The 18,970-nt window shown below is 41.4% G+C and overlaps 1 protein-coding gene across 1 annotated transcript in view; it reads left to right on the top strand.

The window, feature by feature from the left end:
- DNAH7 (dynein axonemal heavy chain 7) overlaps nt 1-18,970 on the top strand; it is a 256,542-nt gene that overhangs the window by 236,549 nt on the left and 1,023 nt on the right. Inside the window, exons 63-64 of the mRNA XM_066345867.1 lie at nt 9,037-9,214; nt 17,089-17,192. Of these exons, the coding sequence (XP_066201964.1) occupies nt 9,037-9,214; nt 17,089-17,192 (282 nt within the window). The remainder of the gene's footprint in view (nt 1-9,036; nt 9,215-17,088; nt 17,193-18,970) is intronic.

The following is an 18,970-nucleotide window of genomic DNA, read 5'->3' as shown; positions in this document are numbered from 1 at the left end:
CCAGAACTAACACAACCAGTAGTGGGTGGCAGACAGCACCAATGCTAGACTCAGCTAGCTACACAAGCAGCACACCCAAAGGAGGAGTCCAGCAGGCACCAGACACCATGGAGAATAAATATGCCCAAAAGGACAGACACTGCAGAGTATCTGATATGCATGATCCAGGTTGACTGTTAGTGACAACCAGCCTGAAGGGATAACCACACCCACAAAAAACCAACTGCATTTAATATGCACATACAACAGGAGGCTAAATCCTACCCTCAAGAAGCATTCTTAGAGCAAGGAATTCAGGTGGCCTGGAATCTATACCACTGAGTCCATCTTTTTCATAACAAATTTCAAAGCCAGACAGCACTAGCAAATACACAGACAAAATGGGCAAAGAAATATGACCCAAATGAATCAACAAGAGAAATCCCCAGAAAGAAAAAAAACTAAATGAAATAGAAGTAACCAAACTACCAGACACAGAGTTTAAAATAATGATTTTTAGGATGCTCAAGGATCTTAGAGAAAAATGGATGATCACAATGAGAACTTAAACAAAGAGAGAGCAGGCATCAAAAAGGACATTGAAATCATAAAAAAAGAACCAGTCAGAAATAACAAATACAATATTAGAAATGAAGACTGCACTGGAAAGAATCAACAGCAGCCTGGATGAAGCAGAGGATAGAATCAGCAATTTAGAGTACAAGATAAACATAAGTACAGAGCAGAGCAGCAAAAAGAAAGGAGGCTCAGAAAGACTGAGGAAAACTTAAGATACCTCTTCAGAAACATGGAGAGAAACAACATCTGCATTATAGGGGTTCCTGAAGGAGAAGAAAATGAACAAGGGATAGAGAACCTGTTTGAAGAACTCATAGCTGAAAATTTCCCTAAACTGATGAAAGAATAAGTCACACAAGTTCAGGAAGTACTTAGAGTCACATTAAAGATGAACTCAAGGAGGCTTACATCAAGACTCATCAAAATTAAAATGCCAAAGTTAGGAGACAAAGAAAGAATACTAAAAGATGCAAGAGAAAAGCAGTTAATTACCTACAGAGGAGCCCCCATAAGGATGACATCAGACTTCTCAACAGAAACACTAGAGCCAGAAGGGATTAGCAAGAAATATTCAAAGTGATGCAAAACAAGAGTCTACAGCTAAGACTACTTTATCCAGCAAGGCTATCATTCAAAATTGAAGGAGAAATACAAGCTTTTTAGACAAAAAAAAGACTCAAGGAATTCATTACAACCAAACCAATGCTGTAAGAAATGCTAAGGGGCCTACTATAAAAAGAGCAAAGGAAAAAAGAAATCAAGAGAAAGAGGATTGTAGGTTTAAAGAATAAAATGGCAATAATAAGGACATATCAATAATAACCATAAATGTAAATAAATTAAATGCTCCAATCAAAAAACATAAGGTAGTTCCATGGATAAGAAAACAGGACCCATATATATGCTGTGTACAAGAGAACCACCTCAGAACAAAAGATACACATAGACTGAAAGTGAAGGGATGGAAAAAAGTATTTCATACAAATGGGAATGAAAAAAAGCTTAGGTAGCAATACTTATTTCTGACAAAATAGCCTTTAAAACAAAAGCTATAGTAAGGGATAAAGAAGGTCACTACATAATGATAATGGGAGCAATCCAACAGGAAGATACAATCATTGTAAGTATTTATGAATCTAATATAGGAACACCTAAATATATAAAGCAGATTTTCATGAACGTAAAGGGTGAGATGGACAACAATGCTATAATAGTATGGGAATTTAATACCCCCACAAACATTGATGGATAGATCCTCCAGACAGAAAATTAACAAAGAAACAGTGGCCTTAAATGATACACTAGATCAACTGGATTTAACTGATATCTTTAGAACCTTTCACCCCAAAGCATCAGAATATACATCCTTTTCAAATACTCATGGTACATTTTGTAGGCTAGACCACATGTTAGGGCACAAAACAAGTCTTAATAAATTTAAGAAGATTGAAATCAGAGCATCTTCTCTGATCACAATGTCATGGAACTAGAAATCAACCTCAATAGAAAAACTGAAAAACATTCAAACACTTAAAGACTAAATAACATGTTATTAAATAACAAATGAGGTCTGGCCTGTGGTAGTGCAGTGGATAAAAGCGTCAACCTGAAATACTGAAGTCACCAGTTTGAAAAATATTAGGGTTAATGCTTCCCACTCCTCCCCTACCTCTAAAGATTGGAAAATAAAAATCTTTTAAAAAATAATGAGTGGGTTAACAATGAGATCAAGGAAGAAATAAAAAATTTCCTTGAAACAAATAAAAATGAATATACAACAACCCCAAATCTATGGAACACAGCAAAAGCAGTACTAAGAGGGAAGTTCATAGCATTACAGGCATACCTTAAGAAGCAAGAAAAAGCTCAAATAAACAACCTAATCCTGCACCTAAAAGAACTAGAAAAGGAACAAGAAATAAATCCCAGAGGAAGTAGAAGGAGAGAAATAATAAAGATCAGAGTGAAAATAAATGACATAAAGGCTAAAGAAAACTATATAAAAGATCAATGAAATCAAGAGCTGGTTCTTTGAAAAGGTAAACAGGATTAACAAACCTTTAACTGGACTTATCAAGAAAAGTAGAGAGGACTCATAAATAATTTAGAAATGAAAGTGGAGAAGTCACAACTGACACCACAGAAATACAAAGGATTATAAGAAAATGCTATGAAGATCTATATGCCAAAAAATTGGACAACCTAGGTGAAATGAATAAATTCCTAGGAACATACATTCTTCCAAAACTCAATCTAGAAGAATCAGAAAGCCTAAACAGACCAATTACAACAAATAAAATTGAAACAGTTATCAAAAAACTCCCAGCAAATGAAAGTCCTAGACCAGATAGCTTCACAGGCAAATTTTACCAAACATTCAAAGAAATAACATATTCTTCTCAAGCTATTTTTAAAAATTCAAGAGGAAGGAAGACTTCCAAGCTCATTTTATGAGACAAGCATTATCCTCATTCCAAAAGCAGGTAAAGACACTGCAAAGAAAGAAAACTATAGACCAATATTCATGATGAACATAGATGCTAAAATTCTCAAGAAGATATTAGCAAACTGGATCAAGCAACCCATTATAAAGATCATACATCATGATCAAGTAGGATTTATTCTGGGGAAACAAGGTTGGTATAATATTCACAAATCAATAAATGTGATTCATCACATAAACAAACTGAAGGATAAAAATCACATTATTATATCAATAGATGCAGAAAAAGCATTTGATAAAATCTAGCACCCATTTATGATAAAAAAAAAATCTGAGCAAAGTGGGAATATAAGGAACATACCTCAACATAATAAAGATAGTATATGACAAATTGACAGCCAACATTATTCTCAATAGACAAAAATTAAAAGCAATCCTCTTAAGATCAGGAACAAGACGGATGCTCCCATTCACCACTCTTATTTAACATAGTTTTGGAAGTCCTAGCCACAGCAGTCAGTCAAGAAGAAGAAATAGAAGGCATCCAAATTGGAAAGAAGGAGTAAATCAGTCATTTGCTGATGACATGATACTGTACATAGAAAACCCTAAAGTCTCAAAAAAATTTCTAAACCTGATAAATGAATTCAGAAGATTGCAGGATATAAAATCAACATTCAGAAATCAGTTGCATTTTCATACACCAGCAATAAACTGTCTGAAATGGAAATTAGGGAAACAATCCCCTTCACTATTGCAACAACAAAAATAAAGTACCTAGGAGAAAATTTTACCAAGGAGGTAAAAGACTTGTACTCAGAAAATTATAAGATATTGAAAAAAGAAATCAAGGAAGATACAAACAAGTAGAAGCATGTGTTCATGGATAGGAAGGATAAACATCATTAAAATGTCTATACTACACAAAGCAATCTATAGAGTCAATGCAATTTATATTAAAATACCAATGGCATTCTTCACAGATCTAGAATAAATATTCCAAATATTTATATGAAATCAAAAAAGGACCCAAATAGCCTCAACAATATAGAAAATGAAGAACAAAGTGAGAAGTATCTTACAAGTGAGAAGTTTGATTACAAGGCCATTGTAATCAAACAGCTTGGTATTTGTATAAGAACAGGCACATAGATCAATGGAACAAAACAGAGAACCCAGGAATAAACCCATGCTTTTATGGTCAATTGATGTTTGACAAAGGAGGCTAGACTATACAATAGAGTAAAGACAATCTCTTTAATAAATGATGTTGGGAAAATTGAATGGGTACATGCAATAAAAATGAAACTAGAGCACCAACTTATACCATTCACAAAAAATAAACTCAAAATAGATAAAAGACTTCAATGTAAGTCACAAAACCATAATAAATTTTGGAAGGAAACATAGGCAGTAAACTCTCCAATATCTCTTGCAGTAATATTTTTGCCGATATATCTCCATGGGCAAATGAAATAAAACAAGATAAACAAATGGGACTATATCAAACTAAAAATCTTTTGCACAGCTAAAGACACCATTAACAAAATAAAAAGACAAACTACACAGTGGGAGAACATATTCGCTTATATATCGGATAGGGGTTTAATAACCAAAATTTATAAAGAACTTCTAAAACTCAACACCAGGAAGATAAACAATCCAATTAAAAAATGGGCCACGGAAACAGACATACAGACCAATGGAACAGAATTGAGAGCCCAGAAATAAAACCACATATATACGGACAAATCATCTTCAACAGAAGAGCCAAAAACACACAGTGGAGAAAAGAAAGCCTCTTCAATAAATGGTGCCTAGAAAATTGGGAAGCCACATGCAGAAGAATGAAACTTGACTACAGTTTGTCCCCCTGCACAAAAATCAATTCAAAATGGATCAAAGACCTAAACATAAGACGTGAAACTACAAATTACATAGAGGAAAACATAGGTACGAAGCTCATTGGCCTTGGCCATAGAGAACAATTTATGAATTTGACCCCAAAGGCAAGAGAAGTAAAGGCAAAAAATAAATGAATGGGACTATATATCAAACTAAAAAGAAACTGACAACAAAACAAATATGTAGCCAACTAAATGGGACATGATATTTGCAAACAATAGCTCCAATAAGAGGTTAATATCTCAAATACATAACTCACAAATCTTAGCAGCAAACAAGCAAACAATCCAATTAAGAAATGGGGAGAGCCCTGGCCGTTTGGCTCAGCGGTAGAGCGTCGGCCTAGTGTGCGGAGGACCCGGGTTCGATTCCTGGCCAGGGCACACAGGAGAAGCGCCCATTTGCTTCTCCACCCCTCCGCCGCGCCTTTCTCTCTGTCTCTCTCTTCCCCTCCCGCAGCCGAGGCTCCATTGGAGCAAGGATGGCCCGGGCGCTGGGGATGGCTCTGTGGCCTCTGCCTCAGGCGCTGGAGTGGCTCTGGTCGCAACATGGCGACGCCCAGGATGGGCAGAGCATCGCCCCCTGGTGGGCAGAGCGTCGCCCCTGGTGGGCGTGCCGGGTGGATCCCGGTCGGGCGCATGCGGGAGTCTGTCTGACTGTCTCTCCCTGTTTCCAGCTTCAGAAAAATGCAAAAAAAAAAAAAAAGAAAAGAAAAGAAATGGGGAGAGACCCTGGCCAGTTGGCTCAGTGGTAGAGCATCGACCTGGCATATGGAAGTCCTGGGTTTGATTCCTGGCCAGGGCACACAGGAGAAGCGCCCATCTGCTTTTCCACCCTTTCCCCTCTATTTTCTATCTCTCTCTTCCCTTCCTGCAGCCAGGGCTCCATTGGAGCAGAGTTGACCCAGAAGCTGAGGATGGTTCCATGGCCTCTGCCTCCGGCACTAGAATGGCTCTGATTGTAGTGGAGCAACGCCCCAGATGGGCTGAGCATTGCCCCCTGGTGGACATGCCAGGTGGATCCCAGTCAAGTGCATGCGGAGTCTGTCTGTCTGCCTTCCCCCTGCACCCCTGCTTCTCACTTCGAAAAAACACACACACACAAAAAAAAATGGGGAGAGGACTTGAACAGACACTTCTCTCAAGAGGACATACAAATGGCCAACAGGTATATGAAAAGATGCTCATCTTCACTAGCTATTTGAGATATGCAAATCAAAACTACAATGAGATATCACCTCACACTTGTTAGATTGGCTATTATCAATAAGACAGATGTTAACAAATGTTTGAGAAGCTGTGGAGAAAAAGGAACCTTCATTCACTGCTGGTGGGAATGCAAATTAGTGCAACTATTATGGAAAAAATTATGGTAGTTCCTCACAAAAATTAGAATAGAACTACCATATGACCCAGAAATCCCACTTTTGGGTAAATACTCCCAAAACTCAAAAATATTGGTACATAAAGACACGTGCACCCCCATGTTCATTGCAGCATTGTTCACAGTGGCAAAAACATGAAAACAACCAAAGTGTCCCTCGATAGAGGAGTGGATAAAGAAAATGTGCTACATATATATATATACAATGAAATACTCAGCCATAAGAAACGATGACATAGTGACATTTGCAACAACATGGATGGGCCTTGAGAACATTATAATGAGTGAAATAAGTAAATCAGAAAAAGCTATGAACTCTATGATTTCATACATTGGTGGGATATAAAACTGAGACTCATGGACATAGATAAAAATGAAGTGATTACCAGGGGAAAGGAATGTGGGGGAGGGGGAAGGAGACTTGAGTGAATGAGGAGTTGGATGGGATGGGGGGAAGGGACAAATATAAGGTGATGGAAAATGATTTGACTTTGGGTGATGAGTATACAACATAATCAATAGTTCAAATGCTATAGAAATGTTCACCTGAAACCTATGTATTCTTACTGATCAATGTCAATTGTCTAAATAAAATTTTTTTTTAATGGGCAAAGGCACTGAATAGATACTTCCCCAAAGAGGACATACAGATGGCCAATAGGCATATGAAAAAATGCTCAACATCACTAAGCATCAGAGAAATGCAAGTTAAAACCACAATGAGATATCACCTCACACCTGTCAGAATGGTGCTTATTAACAAATCTACAAACAATAAGTGCTGGCTAGGATGTGGAGAAAAGGGAACCCTCCTGCACTGCTGGTGGGAATTCAAACTTGTGCAGCCACTATGGAAAAACAATATGGCATTTCCTCAAAATATTAAAAATGGAACTGCCTTTTGACCTAGCTATTCCACTTTTAGGAATATATTCTAAGAATTCCAAACATTGATTCAAAAGAAGATATGCACCCCCATGTTTACTGCAGCATTTGTTTACAATAGTCAAGATCTGGAAAAAGCCCAAGTGTCCATCAGTGGGCGAGTGGATTAAAAGGCTATGGTACATATACACAATGGAATACTACACAGCCGTGATGAAGAAGGAAATCTTACTTTTTGTGATGGCGTGTGTAAAGCCAATAGCCGCAGCCACCATCACAGCCACCTGACCCGTGCAGGTTCACATTTGATTTGGACAGACGGTAATGAAACAACAGAGCCAAGAACTGGTGGGCTTTAATCCTAGCTCACACCCTGCGGGCAAGAAATACACACAGTGAGAAAGCACTTCCCTTTCCATTTAGGGCTCCTAAAGGCCACTGACTCATCTGAGTTTTCCTAGAATCAGAGGTTTCTACTTCACCAGCCTTATTCACCTCTGTTCCCCATCTCCTTCTCTCTGCACAAACTGCACAATGGCTGCTCCTTCAGCACTCCACCATCTTGGCTGCCTCTCTGCTGCAATGCTAATTTCAGGAACTGAGAGAGTGAGCCCCTGGTCCTCCATATTTTATAGTGTAGAAATTAAAGCCTTTAAGCCAATATACAAATAAGGAAGTCTCTGATACAAAGCCACTTATCTGAGGCATAAATGGTATTCCTCATAAGAGTGTACCACTCCATATCATGCAACAGTCTAGGGCAGGGGTAGTCAACCTTTTTATACCTACCGCCCACTTTTGTATCTCTGTTAGTAGTAAAATTTTCTAACCGCCCACTAGTTCCACAGTAATGGTGATTTTTAAAGTAGGGAAGTAACTTTTGCTTTATAAAATTTATAAAGCAAGAGTTACAGCAAGTTAAAGCATATAATAATAATTACTTACCAAGTATGTTATGTCAGATTTTCACTAAATTTGGCAGAATAAATCTTTATAAAACTTACTATAGTTAAATCTATCTTTTTATTTATACTTTGGTTGCTCCACTACCACCCACCGTGAAAGCTGGAACGCCCACTAGTGGGTGGTAGGGACCAGGTTGACTACCACTGGTCTAGGGTGTGGGGAAAAGTTTAGTGGTGAGAAGATCTTAGCATTAAAAGGGTGGGAAAGGCTTAGTCTTAAAACTAAGACTTAAGCTATAAGGACCCTGCCTGCTTACAGCCTGTCCTCCACACCCAATGCAAACTATAAGCGAACAAACATACACATTATATTTTGAAACTTATTTGACCCACAGCATGGATGGACCTGGAAATTATTATGCTAAGTGAAATAAGCCAGGCAGAGAAAGACAAGTATCATATGACCTCACTTATATGTGGAATCTAATGAACATGGTGAACATGGTGAACTGAGAACAGAGGCAGAGGCGGGGTCACAGGGAGCAGAGGGACAGCTGTCAGAGGGAAGGGGGGTGAGGGGACAGGGTCAGAGAAGGTCAAGGGATTAGTGAAATTATATATACATAACACATAGATATAGATAACAGGACAGCAAATCCCAGAGGGAAGAGGGGGAAGGGGCGAGGGGGAGGGAGCAAAGGGAGTGTGATGGGGGTGGGTTGTTGGGGTGAGGGTGTTATATTGAGTGGGACACTTGAATCCATGTTAACAGAATAAATTTAAAAATTTAGTTAAAAATAATTTTAAGACAACCTTGAGAATATGGCTTTATAGTCCTCAAAGTGTTAGCTCCATTATTTGTTTACCTAAAAGATACTAGAAGGAAGGTTTGGGAGCAGTGTTGTGTTCAAAGTGGAAAAGCTCTGTCGTTAGGACACTTGTGCTTTGACACCGCAGCAATGGTATGAGGTCGGCCCTCCTCCCGTCTTCTGGCTCTCCGGCTTCTTCTTCACACAAGCCTTCCTGACGGGGGCCCAGCAGAACTACGCCAGGAAGTACACCATCCCCATCGACCTTCTCGGGTTTGACTATGAAGTGATGGAAGACAAAGAATATAAGATTGCTCCGGAAGATGGTGAGTGCAGAATAAACTGACTTATATGTAAGCACTGAAAAAGTATTCTTACTTTGCTCATACATTTAAGCCTTTGAGTAGTTTGTTTTTTTCAAAAAATGAAATTACAGTTACAGTTGTATTAGTTTAAAATCATGTTTGATAACCAGTATATAGAAACAAGAAGAACATACATTTGCCTTTTTTTAATGTTGCCTCACACACGTACGATCATGCTCTGGATGGTCAGGAGGCACAAGGATGTACATGAACGTTCATAGTACTCAAATCATCATGTATGTAACTTAACCCTCACATGGTTGTAAAAAAATTTATGGAGAGATGGGGAGACAGAGAATATGACAAAGCAAACGGAGATAAAACAAATCTGAGTAAAGAGTATATGTTCCCTGACCAGTGGTGGTGCAGTGGATAGAGTGTTGAACTGGGACGCTGAGGTCCAGGTTTGAAACCCCACGGTTGCTGGCTTGAGTGAGGGCTCAACCAGCTTGAGCACAGGTTTACCAGCTTGAGCGCGGGGTTGCTGGCTTAAGTGTGGGATCATAGATATGACCTCATGGTCACTGGCTTAAGCCTAAGGTCTCTAGCTTGAGCAAGGGGTCACTGGCTCAGCTGAAGCCCTGCCGGTCAAGGCTCATATGAGAAGCAATCAATGAACAACTAAGGTGTCACAACGAAGAGTTGATCATCACTCTCCCTTCCGGTCTGTCTCTTTTTTTTTTTTTACAGAGACAGAGAGTCAGAGAGAGGGATAGACAGGGACAGACAGACAGGAACAGAGAGAGATAAGAAGCATCAATCATCAGTTTTTCATTGCGACACCTTAGTTGTTCATTGATTGCTTTCTCATATGTGCCTTAACTGCGGGCCTTCAGCAGACCAAGTAACCCCTTGCTCGAGCCAGCGACCTTGGGTCCAAGCTGGTGAGCTTTGCTCAAACCAGATGAGCCCGCGCTCAAGCTGGCAACCTCGGAGTCCTGAACCTGGGTCCTCCACATCCCAGTCCGATGCTCTATCCACTGCGCCACTGCCTGGTCAGGCCTGTCTCTTGAAAGAAAGTAAAGAAAAGGAAAGAAGGAGGGAGGGTGGGAGGGAGGGAGGAGAGGAAGGAGGGAGGGGAAGGAAGGAAGGAAGGAAGGAAGGAAGGAAGGAAGGAAGGAAGGAAGGAAGGAAGGAAGGAAGGAAGGAAAGAAGGAGGGAGGGAGGGAGGGAAGGAAGGAAGGAAGGAAGGAAGGAAGGAAGGAAGGAAGGAAGGAAGGAAGGAAGGAAGGAAGGAAGGAAGGAAGGAAGGAGGGAGGGAGGGAGGGAGGGAGGGAGGGAAGGAAGAAAGGAAGGAAGGAAGGAAGGAAGGAAGGAAGGAAGGAAGGAAGGAAGGAAGGAAGGAAAGAAGGAAGGAAGGGAAAGAAAGAAGAGTATATGTCTCATGTACTGTTTTATCCTTGGAAAATATTGTCAGTTTGAAATTAGTAGGTAATTACCAAATTAACAATGCCATCAATTTTTTATTGTATAAGAAAAACTTTATTTGTAAATTTTATTTTTGATAGTTACAAAGTGCCTTGCACATAAGGATTTTTTGATCTAGAAAAAGAGAAGGTAAATTTTGATCTGGTAAAAGAGAATAAAAAGGATCAGGAGGCCCTGGCCGGTTGACTCAGTGGATAGAGTGTTGGTCTATCACGCGGACATCATGGGTTCAATCCCCAGTCAGGACATAAAAAGGATCCCCAACTGCTTCTCTCCTCCCCCCTCACCCTCGTCTCTCCCTCTTCCTTTCTCGCAGCCAGTGGCTCAATTGGTTCAAGAGTCGACCCCGCTCTCAGTCAGGGTGCATGCAGGAGTCTGTCTCTATCTCAGTCCGGTGCATGCAGGAATCTGTCTCTCTATCTCCTCTTCTCTCATTAAAAAAAGACGGGATAGGAAATAAAAGCTAACTGAGACACTGTCTTGAGAATAAAAGCTGTTGAGGCCCTGGCCGGTTGGCTCAGTGGTAGAGCGTCAGTCTGGCGTGCGGGGGACCCGGGTTTGATTCCCGGCCAGGGCACACAGGAGAAGCGCCCATTGCTTCTCCACCCCTCCCCCCCTTCCTCTCTGTCTCTCTCTCTTCCCCTCCCACAGCCAAGGCTCCATTGGAGCAAAGATGGCCCGGGCGCTGGGGATGGCTCCTTGGCCTCTGCCCCAGGCGCTAGAGTGGCTCTGGTTGCAACAGAGCGACTCCCCGGAGGGGCAGAGCATCGCCCCCTGGTGGGCAGAGCGTCGCCCCCTGGTGGGCGTGCCGGGTGGATCCCGGTCGGGCGCATGCGGGAGTCCGTCTGACTGTCTCTCCCCGTTTCCAGCTTCAGAAAAATATATATTAAAAAAAAAAAAAAAAAAGCTGTTGAAAATGCCAGCGACTTGATTTTCACCTTCCTGATTAGCCATTGTGCTTGGAAAGTTTCGGTACCTCCAAGAAGGCATTTTACTTAAAGCAAAAACACAGCTAAAGAAAACACCAAAAACACAGGCCAATACTTATGTAACTGATATTTTTAAGAGCCATAAATTATATTACTGTATTTATTTATTTAGAAATTAAATTGAATGGGGTGACACTGGTCCATAGGACACCTAGGTCTCAGGTGCACATCTCCACAGCATGTGAACTATTCATTGTGCTGTGTGTCCATTACCCAAAGTCCAAGCACTGTCCGTCAGGGTCTGTTTGTCCCCCTTCACCCCACTCCCCTCCACCCCTTCCCTGTGGTGACCACTTGACTTTGTCTCTGTCTGTGTGTCTCGGGTTTATATCCCAGCTACGGGTGAAAGCACCCCACTCCCCTCCACCCCCTTCCCTGTGGTAACCACTTGACTGTTGTCTCTGTCTGTGTGTCTCGGGTTTATATCCCAGCTACGGGCGAAATCGCCCCACTCCCCTCCACCCCCTTCCCTGTGGTGACCACTTGGCTTCTGTCTCTGTCTGTGTGTCTCGGGTTTATATCCCAGCTACGGACGAAATCACCCCACTCCCCTCCACCCCCTTCCCTGTGGTAACCACTTGACTTTTGTCTCTCTCTGTGTTTATATCCCAGCTACGGGTGAAATCCTACAGCTCTTAGCTCTTTCTCACTTGTTTCCCTTAGCATGGTGTTCTCCAGGTCTCTCCATGTTGTCACAAACCTGCCACCACTATTTTTATCTAAATTCTTCTGCTCTATCGTTTTATCTTGTCTCCCTGCTAATGTCATTATACTCTTAAAATCCTTCATTTATACCAGAGCCACAGAAGGTTTTAAAAAATGTAAACAGATCATGTCACCACTAAGCCCCCATTGAAAATTCAGATAACTAAACAAGTTAATAATGATATTTTTCCTCTTCGTAGTTAGAATAAAATCTATGAAGCCAAGCATGTTCTAGTCACTGTCTCTACCCAGGGGTTCAACATGTACCACTACAGACACATCACACTGATCCTCTGACAATTCCTGGAGCACCTCAAGCTCTTTTCGGGATCTTCCGACATTCTAGTCCTAAGCCCAGACTCAGCATGATGGGCACTTCTCAGCCTTCCGGTCTCAGCTTAAATTAAAGCTCATCAGAAAGATCCTCTTTGAACAGTTTATCCAGCAAAGCCCTTACTTCCCTGTTATCCTCTCTACCAACTCTGCTTATAAACGTCAAAGCGTTAGTCACGCTCCGTAACCTTTCTGTTTCTTTCTTTATCATCTCTTTCCCTCTGCAGCACAAACTCCGAGACGGGTGACCTTGTTTGTCTTCATCCTTTTTTCCTTAGTGCCAGAGTGTCTGGCATATAGTCCCTCAAAAGCTGTTGTAGAAATTCCAAAAATCACGTTGCTTGAATCCACTACAAATTCTTGGAGTCTGACCCAACCTTAAAAAAGCCAAAATTATCTGAAAATAGTGGAACAGGTATAAAGCACAACTTATTTCAAGATTGGTAATGGCCACTTAGTGTTGCAAGATTGCTCAATGAAGAGTAATCACTTGGTAACCCATATTACTATATTCCAAAGTATCAGCCCAGGTTTAATCTATAATATAGCTCACCTTCACTGAATCATGGATTTTATTGTTTTGTACAATAACACACATATACATTTTCACCAGTACACACAGATATTCATAACTTAGCTTCTCTGTCATTCCACTTTTTTCCTTCTTACTTAGCTAATTACCAGAAAGAAAATAAGATTCCATGGAATAGTTTAGAGAAATGTCCTTTTCGCAAGAAACAGCCTTCTGATGGGACCCTACTGGGCAGAGGAGCACAGATCCGCGAGAACAGCTCGGGCTAGAAGCATAGTTAGTCTTTGTCGTCTCTCTACTGCCCCACTGGTCTGCCGTACACACTGCAGTATGTGCCTGTTTCTGGGTTCTGAGCTCGTAAGGAAGGCAGACTTACTTACCTAAGATTAAATTAAACATGAAGACAAGGGCACTTCTAATGTTACTTAGAGCGGCCACATGGTGCCACTGTCAATCTACCAGACTTGGTATCATATATTCTAGATGCGTTTGCCTAATGTTCCTCCTGTCTGAAGGAGTGGGTGCCCCTGGGTGGCTCAGGATCACCCTTGGAGAGCACCACACGGCAGGAAGGGAGGCAGGCAATAGTGAGCGAGAGGGGCTGGGAGAAGCTGTGGGCCAGTAGTTGTCAACCTTTTTACACTTGAGACCAGTGAAAACGGAGAACTTTTTCGGGGACCACGAAGGCATAAATCACCCTGAGCATAAGCGAGTTCTACTAATATCATTTGGTCTATGATCTTCATACGACACCAGGGTGACTAATGCTTTTGCAGAGCAGCACAAAATTTCTGGCAGACTAGCCCACGGACCGGGGGCTGAAAACACTGTGGAGTGTAGCTGTGATACTATGTGCTGACTGCATCTCAGAGACGGCAAAGGTGTGACTCAGAGTAGAAGGGCTGTGAACTAGGGCCCAGTTAACACTCTGACCTGTTGTTTTATTTATATCTTGTGTTTTCCATAAGGCCCTTATTAACCACTAGAAATAAAAAACGCACTTAAATATTCCTGTCACGTGTCCTATAAAACTGTTCTTGGGTTGGAGGGAACTTTTATTTCTACTGCCTCTTCTCTTAGGGGTTGAAATAAACTCTTCTGTTTATATGATATTAGCTTTCTTTACCATGTGAGGAATAGATAATCTGGTTGGTTAGTGTCAGGGATTTGCTGGGCTATGCTTACAAGTCAGCGAGGCCAGCGTACTAACTGGCCCTCTTGGCCTGTCTGTGGAGGCTCCTCTACTTCCCCTCTTCCCACCTGGTCCTGTGACTGGGCTGCAGGCCTCAGATCCTGCCGGGAAGGTCAACCCCGACGCTGTGACTGCAGACTTCTCTCCCTAGGACAGGTCCACTCCCACATCGCCCCAGACTCAAGGTCCATTTTGCAATTCAACTTTACCAGGGTAATACTTGGGAAGCTATTGAACAAGCCTTTTGCCAATTAATAAAACAGACATTTTATTCCAACTATTCTTTCCATGAGTTAAACCCCAGAGAAGAGAAAGGCTAAGCCTCCCCTACCCCGACATCCATCGTTGAACTGTCTGCATATGGTTTTTCACATTTGACTAGTCATGAACACCATGAGAACGTTTAGGTCAGTGATGGACCAAATATAGAGCGACAGTCCCATAAGATTATAACAAAGCTGAAAAATTCCTATCACTTAGTGACGTCATAGCTGTCATGACATCTTAGCATGATGTGTTGCACACGTGAGTGTGTGATGCTGGTGTAAACAAACCTGTACTGTCATATAAGTGTAGCACATATTGTTATGTGCGGTAATAATACCTGATAGTGATAATAAATGACTATGTTACTGGCTTATGCACTTACTATACTATACTTTTATCACTGTTGTAGAGTGCACTTCTTCTTATACATATTTCAAGTCTGCTGACACAGTACACCGTGCTCACTGGCAGCAGCCTCATACCTCTGGTGTTTACCACATCTCTTGATTGCATCGTTTTCTCTAGTGCTTGACTTCACCTTGTGTTGTTTTATTCAGCCTTCTAGCCTAAGAGCCCCGGGCGGTACTGTGCAGCCTAGGTGCGTAGTAGGCTACACCATCTAGGTTGGCGTCTGTGCATTCTATGATGTTCACACAATGCTGAAACGAACTAATGGAGAAATCACCTAATCACACATTTCTCAGAATGTATCCCCATCCGTAAGTGGTTCTAAAATTAAAATTAAACAATACTAAAAATTCAATCCATTGGTCACATTAGCCATTTTTCAGGTGTTTAACAGCCAGGGGCTGCCATATTGGAAAGCTCAGATATGGAATATTTCCATTATTGCAAAAGTCCTCTTGAACAGCCCTGCTGCCAAAGCGCGTTTTTATATACTTCTTCATAAACTGCTTTCACCAGTATTATGGTTATTATTTTTTTTTTAGCAAGAAACAGGAGGGAGAGAGATGAGAAGCATCAATAGTTACGGCACTTTAGATGTTCATTGATTGCTTTCTCATATGTGCCTTTATGGGAGGGGCTCCAGCTGAGCAGTGACCCCTTGCTCAAGCCAGCAACCTTGAGTTCAAGCCAGAGACCATGAAGTCATGACTATGATCTTAAGCTCAAGCTGGCAACCCCGCTCTCAAGCTGGTGAGCCCATGCTCAAGCCGGATGAGCCTGTGCTAAAGCTGGCGACCTTGGGGTTCAAACCTGGGTACACAGCTCCCCAGGTCGATGCTCTATCCACTGCGCCACCGCCTGGCCAGGCCTGATTTGATTCTAACAAATCTACAAGGTGTAAAAAGCAGGATTATTGTTTTAGAAATGTTTCCCAACTGTTCTGCAGAACAAAACAAGTCTAAAGTTAAATGAATTGCTCAAGGTCATGGAGCAAATTAGGAACTAAAACCTAGGTCAAAGTTCCACATTGCCTCATTTTACATCTTTGCAAATATTACAATGAATGTTTGCAGGTACAGATACCTATTTTCAAGTCATGAGGCTTTACACATATGAGTAGCCAAAGAAAGTAATTGTGTTTCACTGAATTCCTAATGTGTGTTTTTCAGCTGTTAGTGTGTGACATTCTGTTTAAGGGGAGTTTACCACGTCCTTGGAGTGAGAACAAATTCTGAAAGAGAGGAGAAATTGAACTCCCATGACATTAGAGACCTGCTTTGTTCGCATGCTGACTAGAAGCCACTGAATACCTACAATTGCATTAAGAACTTTTCTTGCAGATTTCATGACCTCTGACATTATAATTTGCCAATTTAAAATATAAATCTTAATGTGTTCACACAAACTGTTACTTTCTTCTTTCGTCTTCCATGTTTAATTATACTACTGAATGGACTAGGCAGAGTATAGATATTCTTGAAATATGGATGCTAAGGCCCTGGCTGGTTAGTTCAGTCAGTGAAGAGCGTTGTCCGGAAACAACCATGTTGCAGGTTCAATCCCTGGTCAGGGCACACAGGAAGCAGCCAATGTGTACAACTGAGTGGGACAAATAAATGCCACCCTTCCTCCTCCCCTCTCTCCCTTCCTCTCTCTGTTTCTAAAAGAAATTAAGCCCTGGCTGGATAGCTCAGTCGGTTGGCATTCTGGAGCGTAGAGGTTGCCAGTTCCATTCCCTGGTCAGGGCACATACAGGACAGCTCCATGTTCCTCTCTCTCCCTGCCTCTCTCAACAAGAAAAAAAAAAGTAATATGGGCATTAAGACAAAACACTCAGAGCACTGCTTTTCGTTTTAGAATAAGCCTTAGGCTGCTAATCTAGTATAACCTGCATAGTATTCATCTGTACGAATTTCAGATTCAGAACTCAATCAATTTGCATATTTACAGTGTAGTATTAACCTGCTCCTTTTATACTTAGGTGTTTTCATTCATGGATTATTTCTGGATGGAGCTTCCTGGAACAGAAAGATAAAGAAACTTGCAGAGTCACACCCCAAAATTCTTTATGATACAGTGCCTGTGGTAAGTATTTTCTAAGGGTATATATCAATACATGCGGCTGGGAGCTATTTTATTCACATTTCATAAAGTCGCTGCCAACATCGAATTAGTGAATATGGAACTGTTGTTCCTAGGAGAAATGCAAGGTCACAGTTTTGTTAACTGATCAATACATAACCTTGTTTTGTTTTTGTTTAAAGGCACATTACTTAATATATAGTGTTGATCCATTAACACTGAACTTGTGGACAATAGCACTGTAACTCATGCCTGAATGCAGTTATAGTATTTTCTCCATAAGGCAAATCACAGCTTTTTTGGGCTTCAGAACACTAGACAGTTCCTCAACACTACACTTGGGGGCCATTTTAAACAGAAAAAGCACCACAAACACACACATACAAAAAAAATCCATGAAAATGTTTAAAACTTGGTATTAAATAAACCATCCAAAGAATACTTGTTTTAGAGAGATGAAACAAAAAGAATGGGCCCTGGCCGGTTTGCTCAGTGGTGGAGCGTCGGCCTGGCGTGCGGAGGTCCCGGGTTCAATTCCCGGCCAGGGCACACAGGAGAGGCGCCCATCTGCTTCTCCACCCCTCCCCCTCTCCTTCCTCTTTGTCTCTCTCCTCCCCTCCTGCAGCCGAGGCTCCATTGGAGTGGGGATGGCACGGGCGCTGGGGATGGCTCCTTGGCCTCTGCCCCAGGCGCTAGAGTGGCTCTGGTCGCAACAGAGCTATGCCCCAGAGGGGCAGAGCATTGCCCCCTGGTGGGCGTGCAAGGTGGATCCCGGTCGGGCGCATGCGGAAGTCTGACTGTCTCTCCCCGTTTCCAGCTTCAGAAAAATACAAAAAAAAAAAAAAAAAAAAAAGAATGTCAGAGGTTTGACAGGTTTGACTTCAGCTGGGAATGTGCTTGTCTGGTGACTTGTTTTTTCCTGGTCTGAGCGTGCTTGCAAATGAGCATCAAATGCAGAGTATTGATTTTAGGATTACAAGTAAAGTTTGATGCTAGGCACATTTGCAAATACAGAACTCAGGAGTAATGAGAATAAACAGTACGTATATATCCACACACACACACATACATATGTTTTATATTTTTTTTCTTACATAAACCTTGATTTTTAAAATGTTAAATGTACAGGTTAAGATTACTGTATGAAATCCACCCACATAAGTTTCCCAGGCACCTATGTTCAGCAGGGGAAGACTGTAGAAATACTTCCCATGTTACTGCATCGTGACAAAGTGGCTAGATTTCCACTCAGTTGGACAGTCTGAGATGCTGATAAAATATAGGCTGGGGATTTACATCAGTTGTTGGTGGGACACTGGGGACAGCTCAGACAGGCACAACTCCTTCAGAGCAGCTCTAATAGGTACAGCGAAGGGCCAACTGACAGCCAATGGCAAGAAACCTGCCATAAAGATACTGCGGGCAGAGTGTCAAAGATGAGACCCAAATTGAAAGTCACAAGGGCAAATGTGCAATTTCAGGAGTTGATTAGTGTGAAGTTTTTTTCCTTTCACAAGGAAATTCTTAAGTAATTGCATGGATAGGAGGAATTTATAAGTGGATGGTTCTCTTGACTAAGTAAGCCACTTAGTAAGAAAAATTCTCATTAAGAAAATCTATTCTTGGTTGAAATGAAATATATCCAGCTTGAGTGCTAAGTCCTTATACTTAACTATATCTGAAAAACTGTATTATGAATTCCCCTTATAATCATCTGTATTCCACAATTACATTAGAGACTAGAATCCTTATTAGCTCCGTCATACAATTTGTATTTTGAC

Source organism: Saccopteryx leptura, chromosome 7, assembly GCF_036850995.1.
Source record: "Saccopteryx leptura isolate mSacLep1 chromosome 7, mSacLep1_pri_phased_curated, whole genome shotgun sequence".
In the NCBI taxonomy this organism is placed as follows: domain Eukaryota; kingdom Metazoa; phylum Chordata; class Mammalia; order Chiroptera; family Emballonuridae; genus Saccopteryx; species Saccopteryx leptura.
Note: the sequence above shows the minus strand (reverse complement) of the source record. Positions and strands in the feature narration are given on the sequence as shown.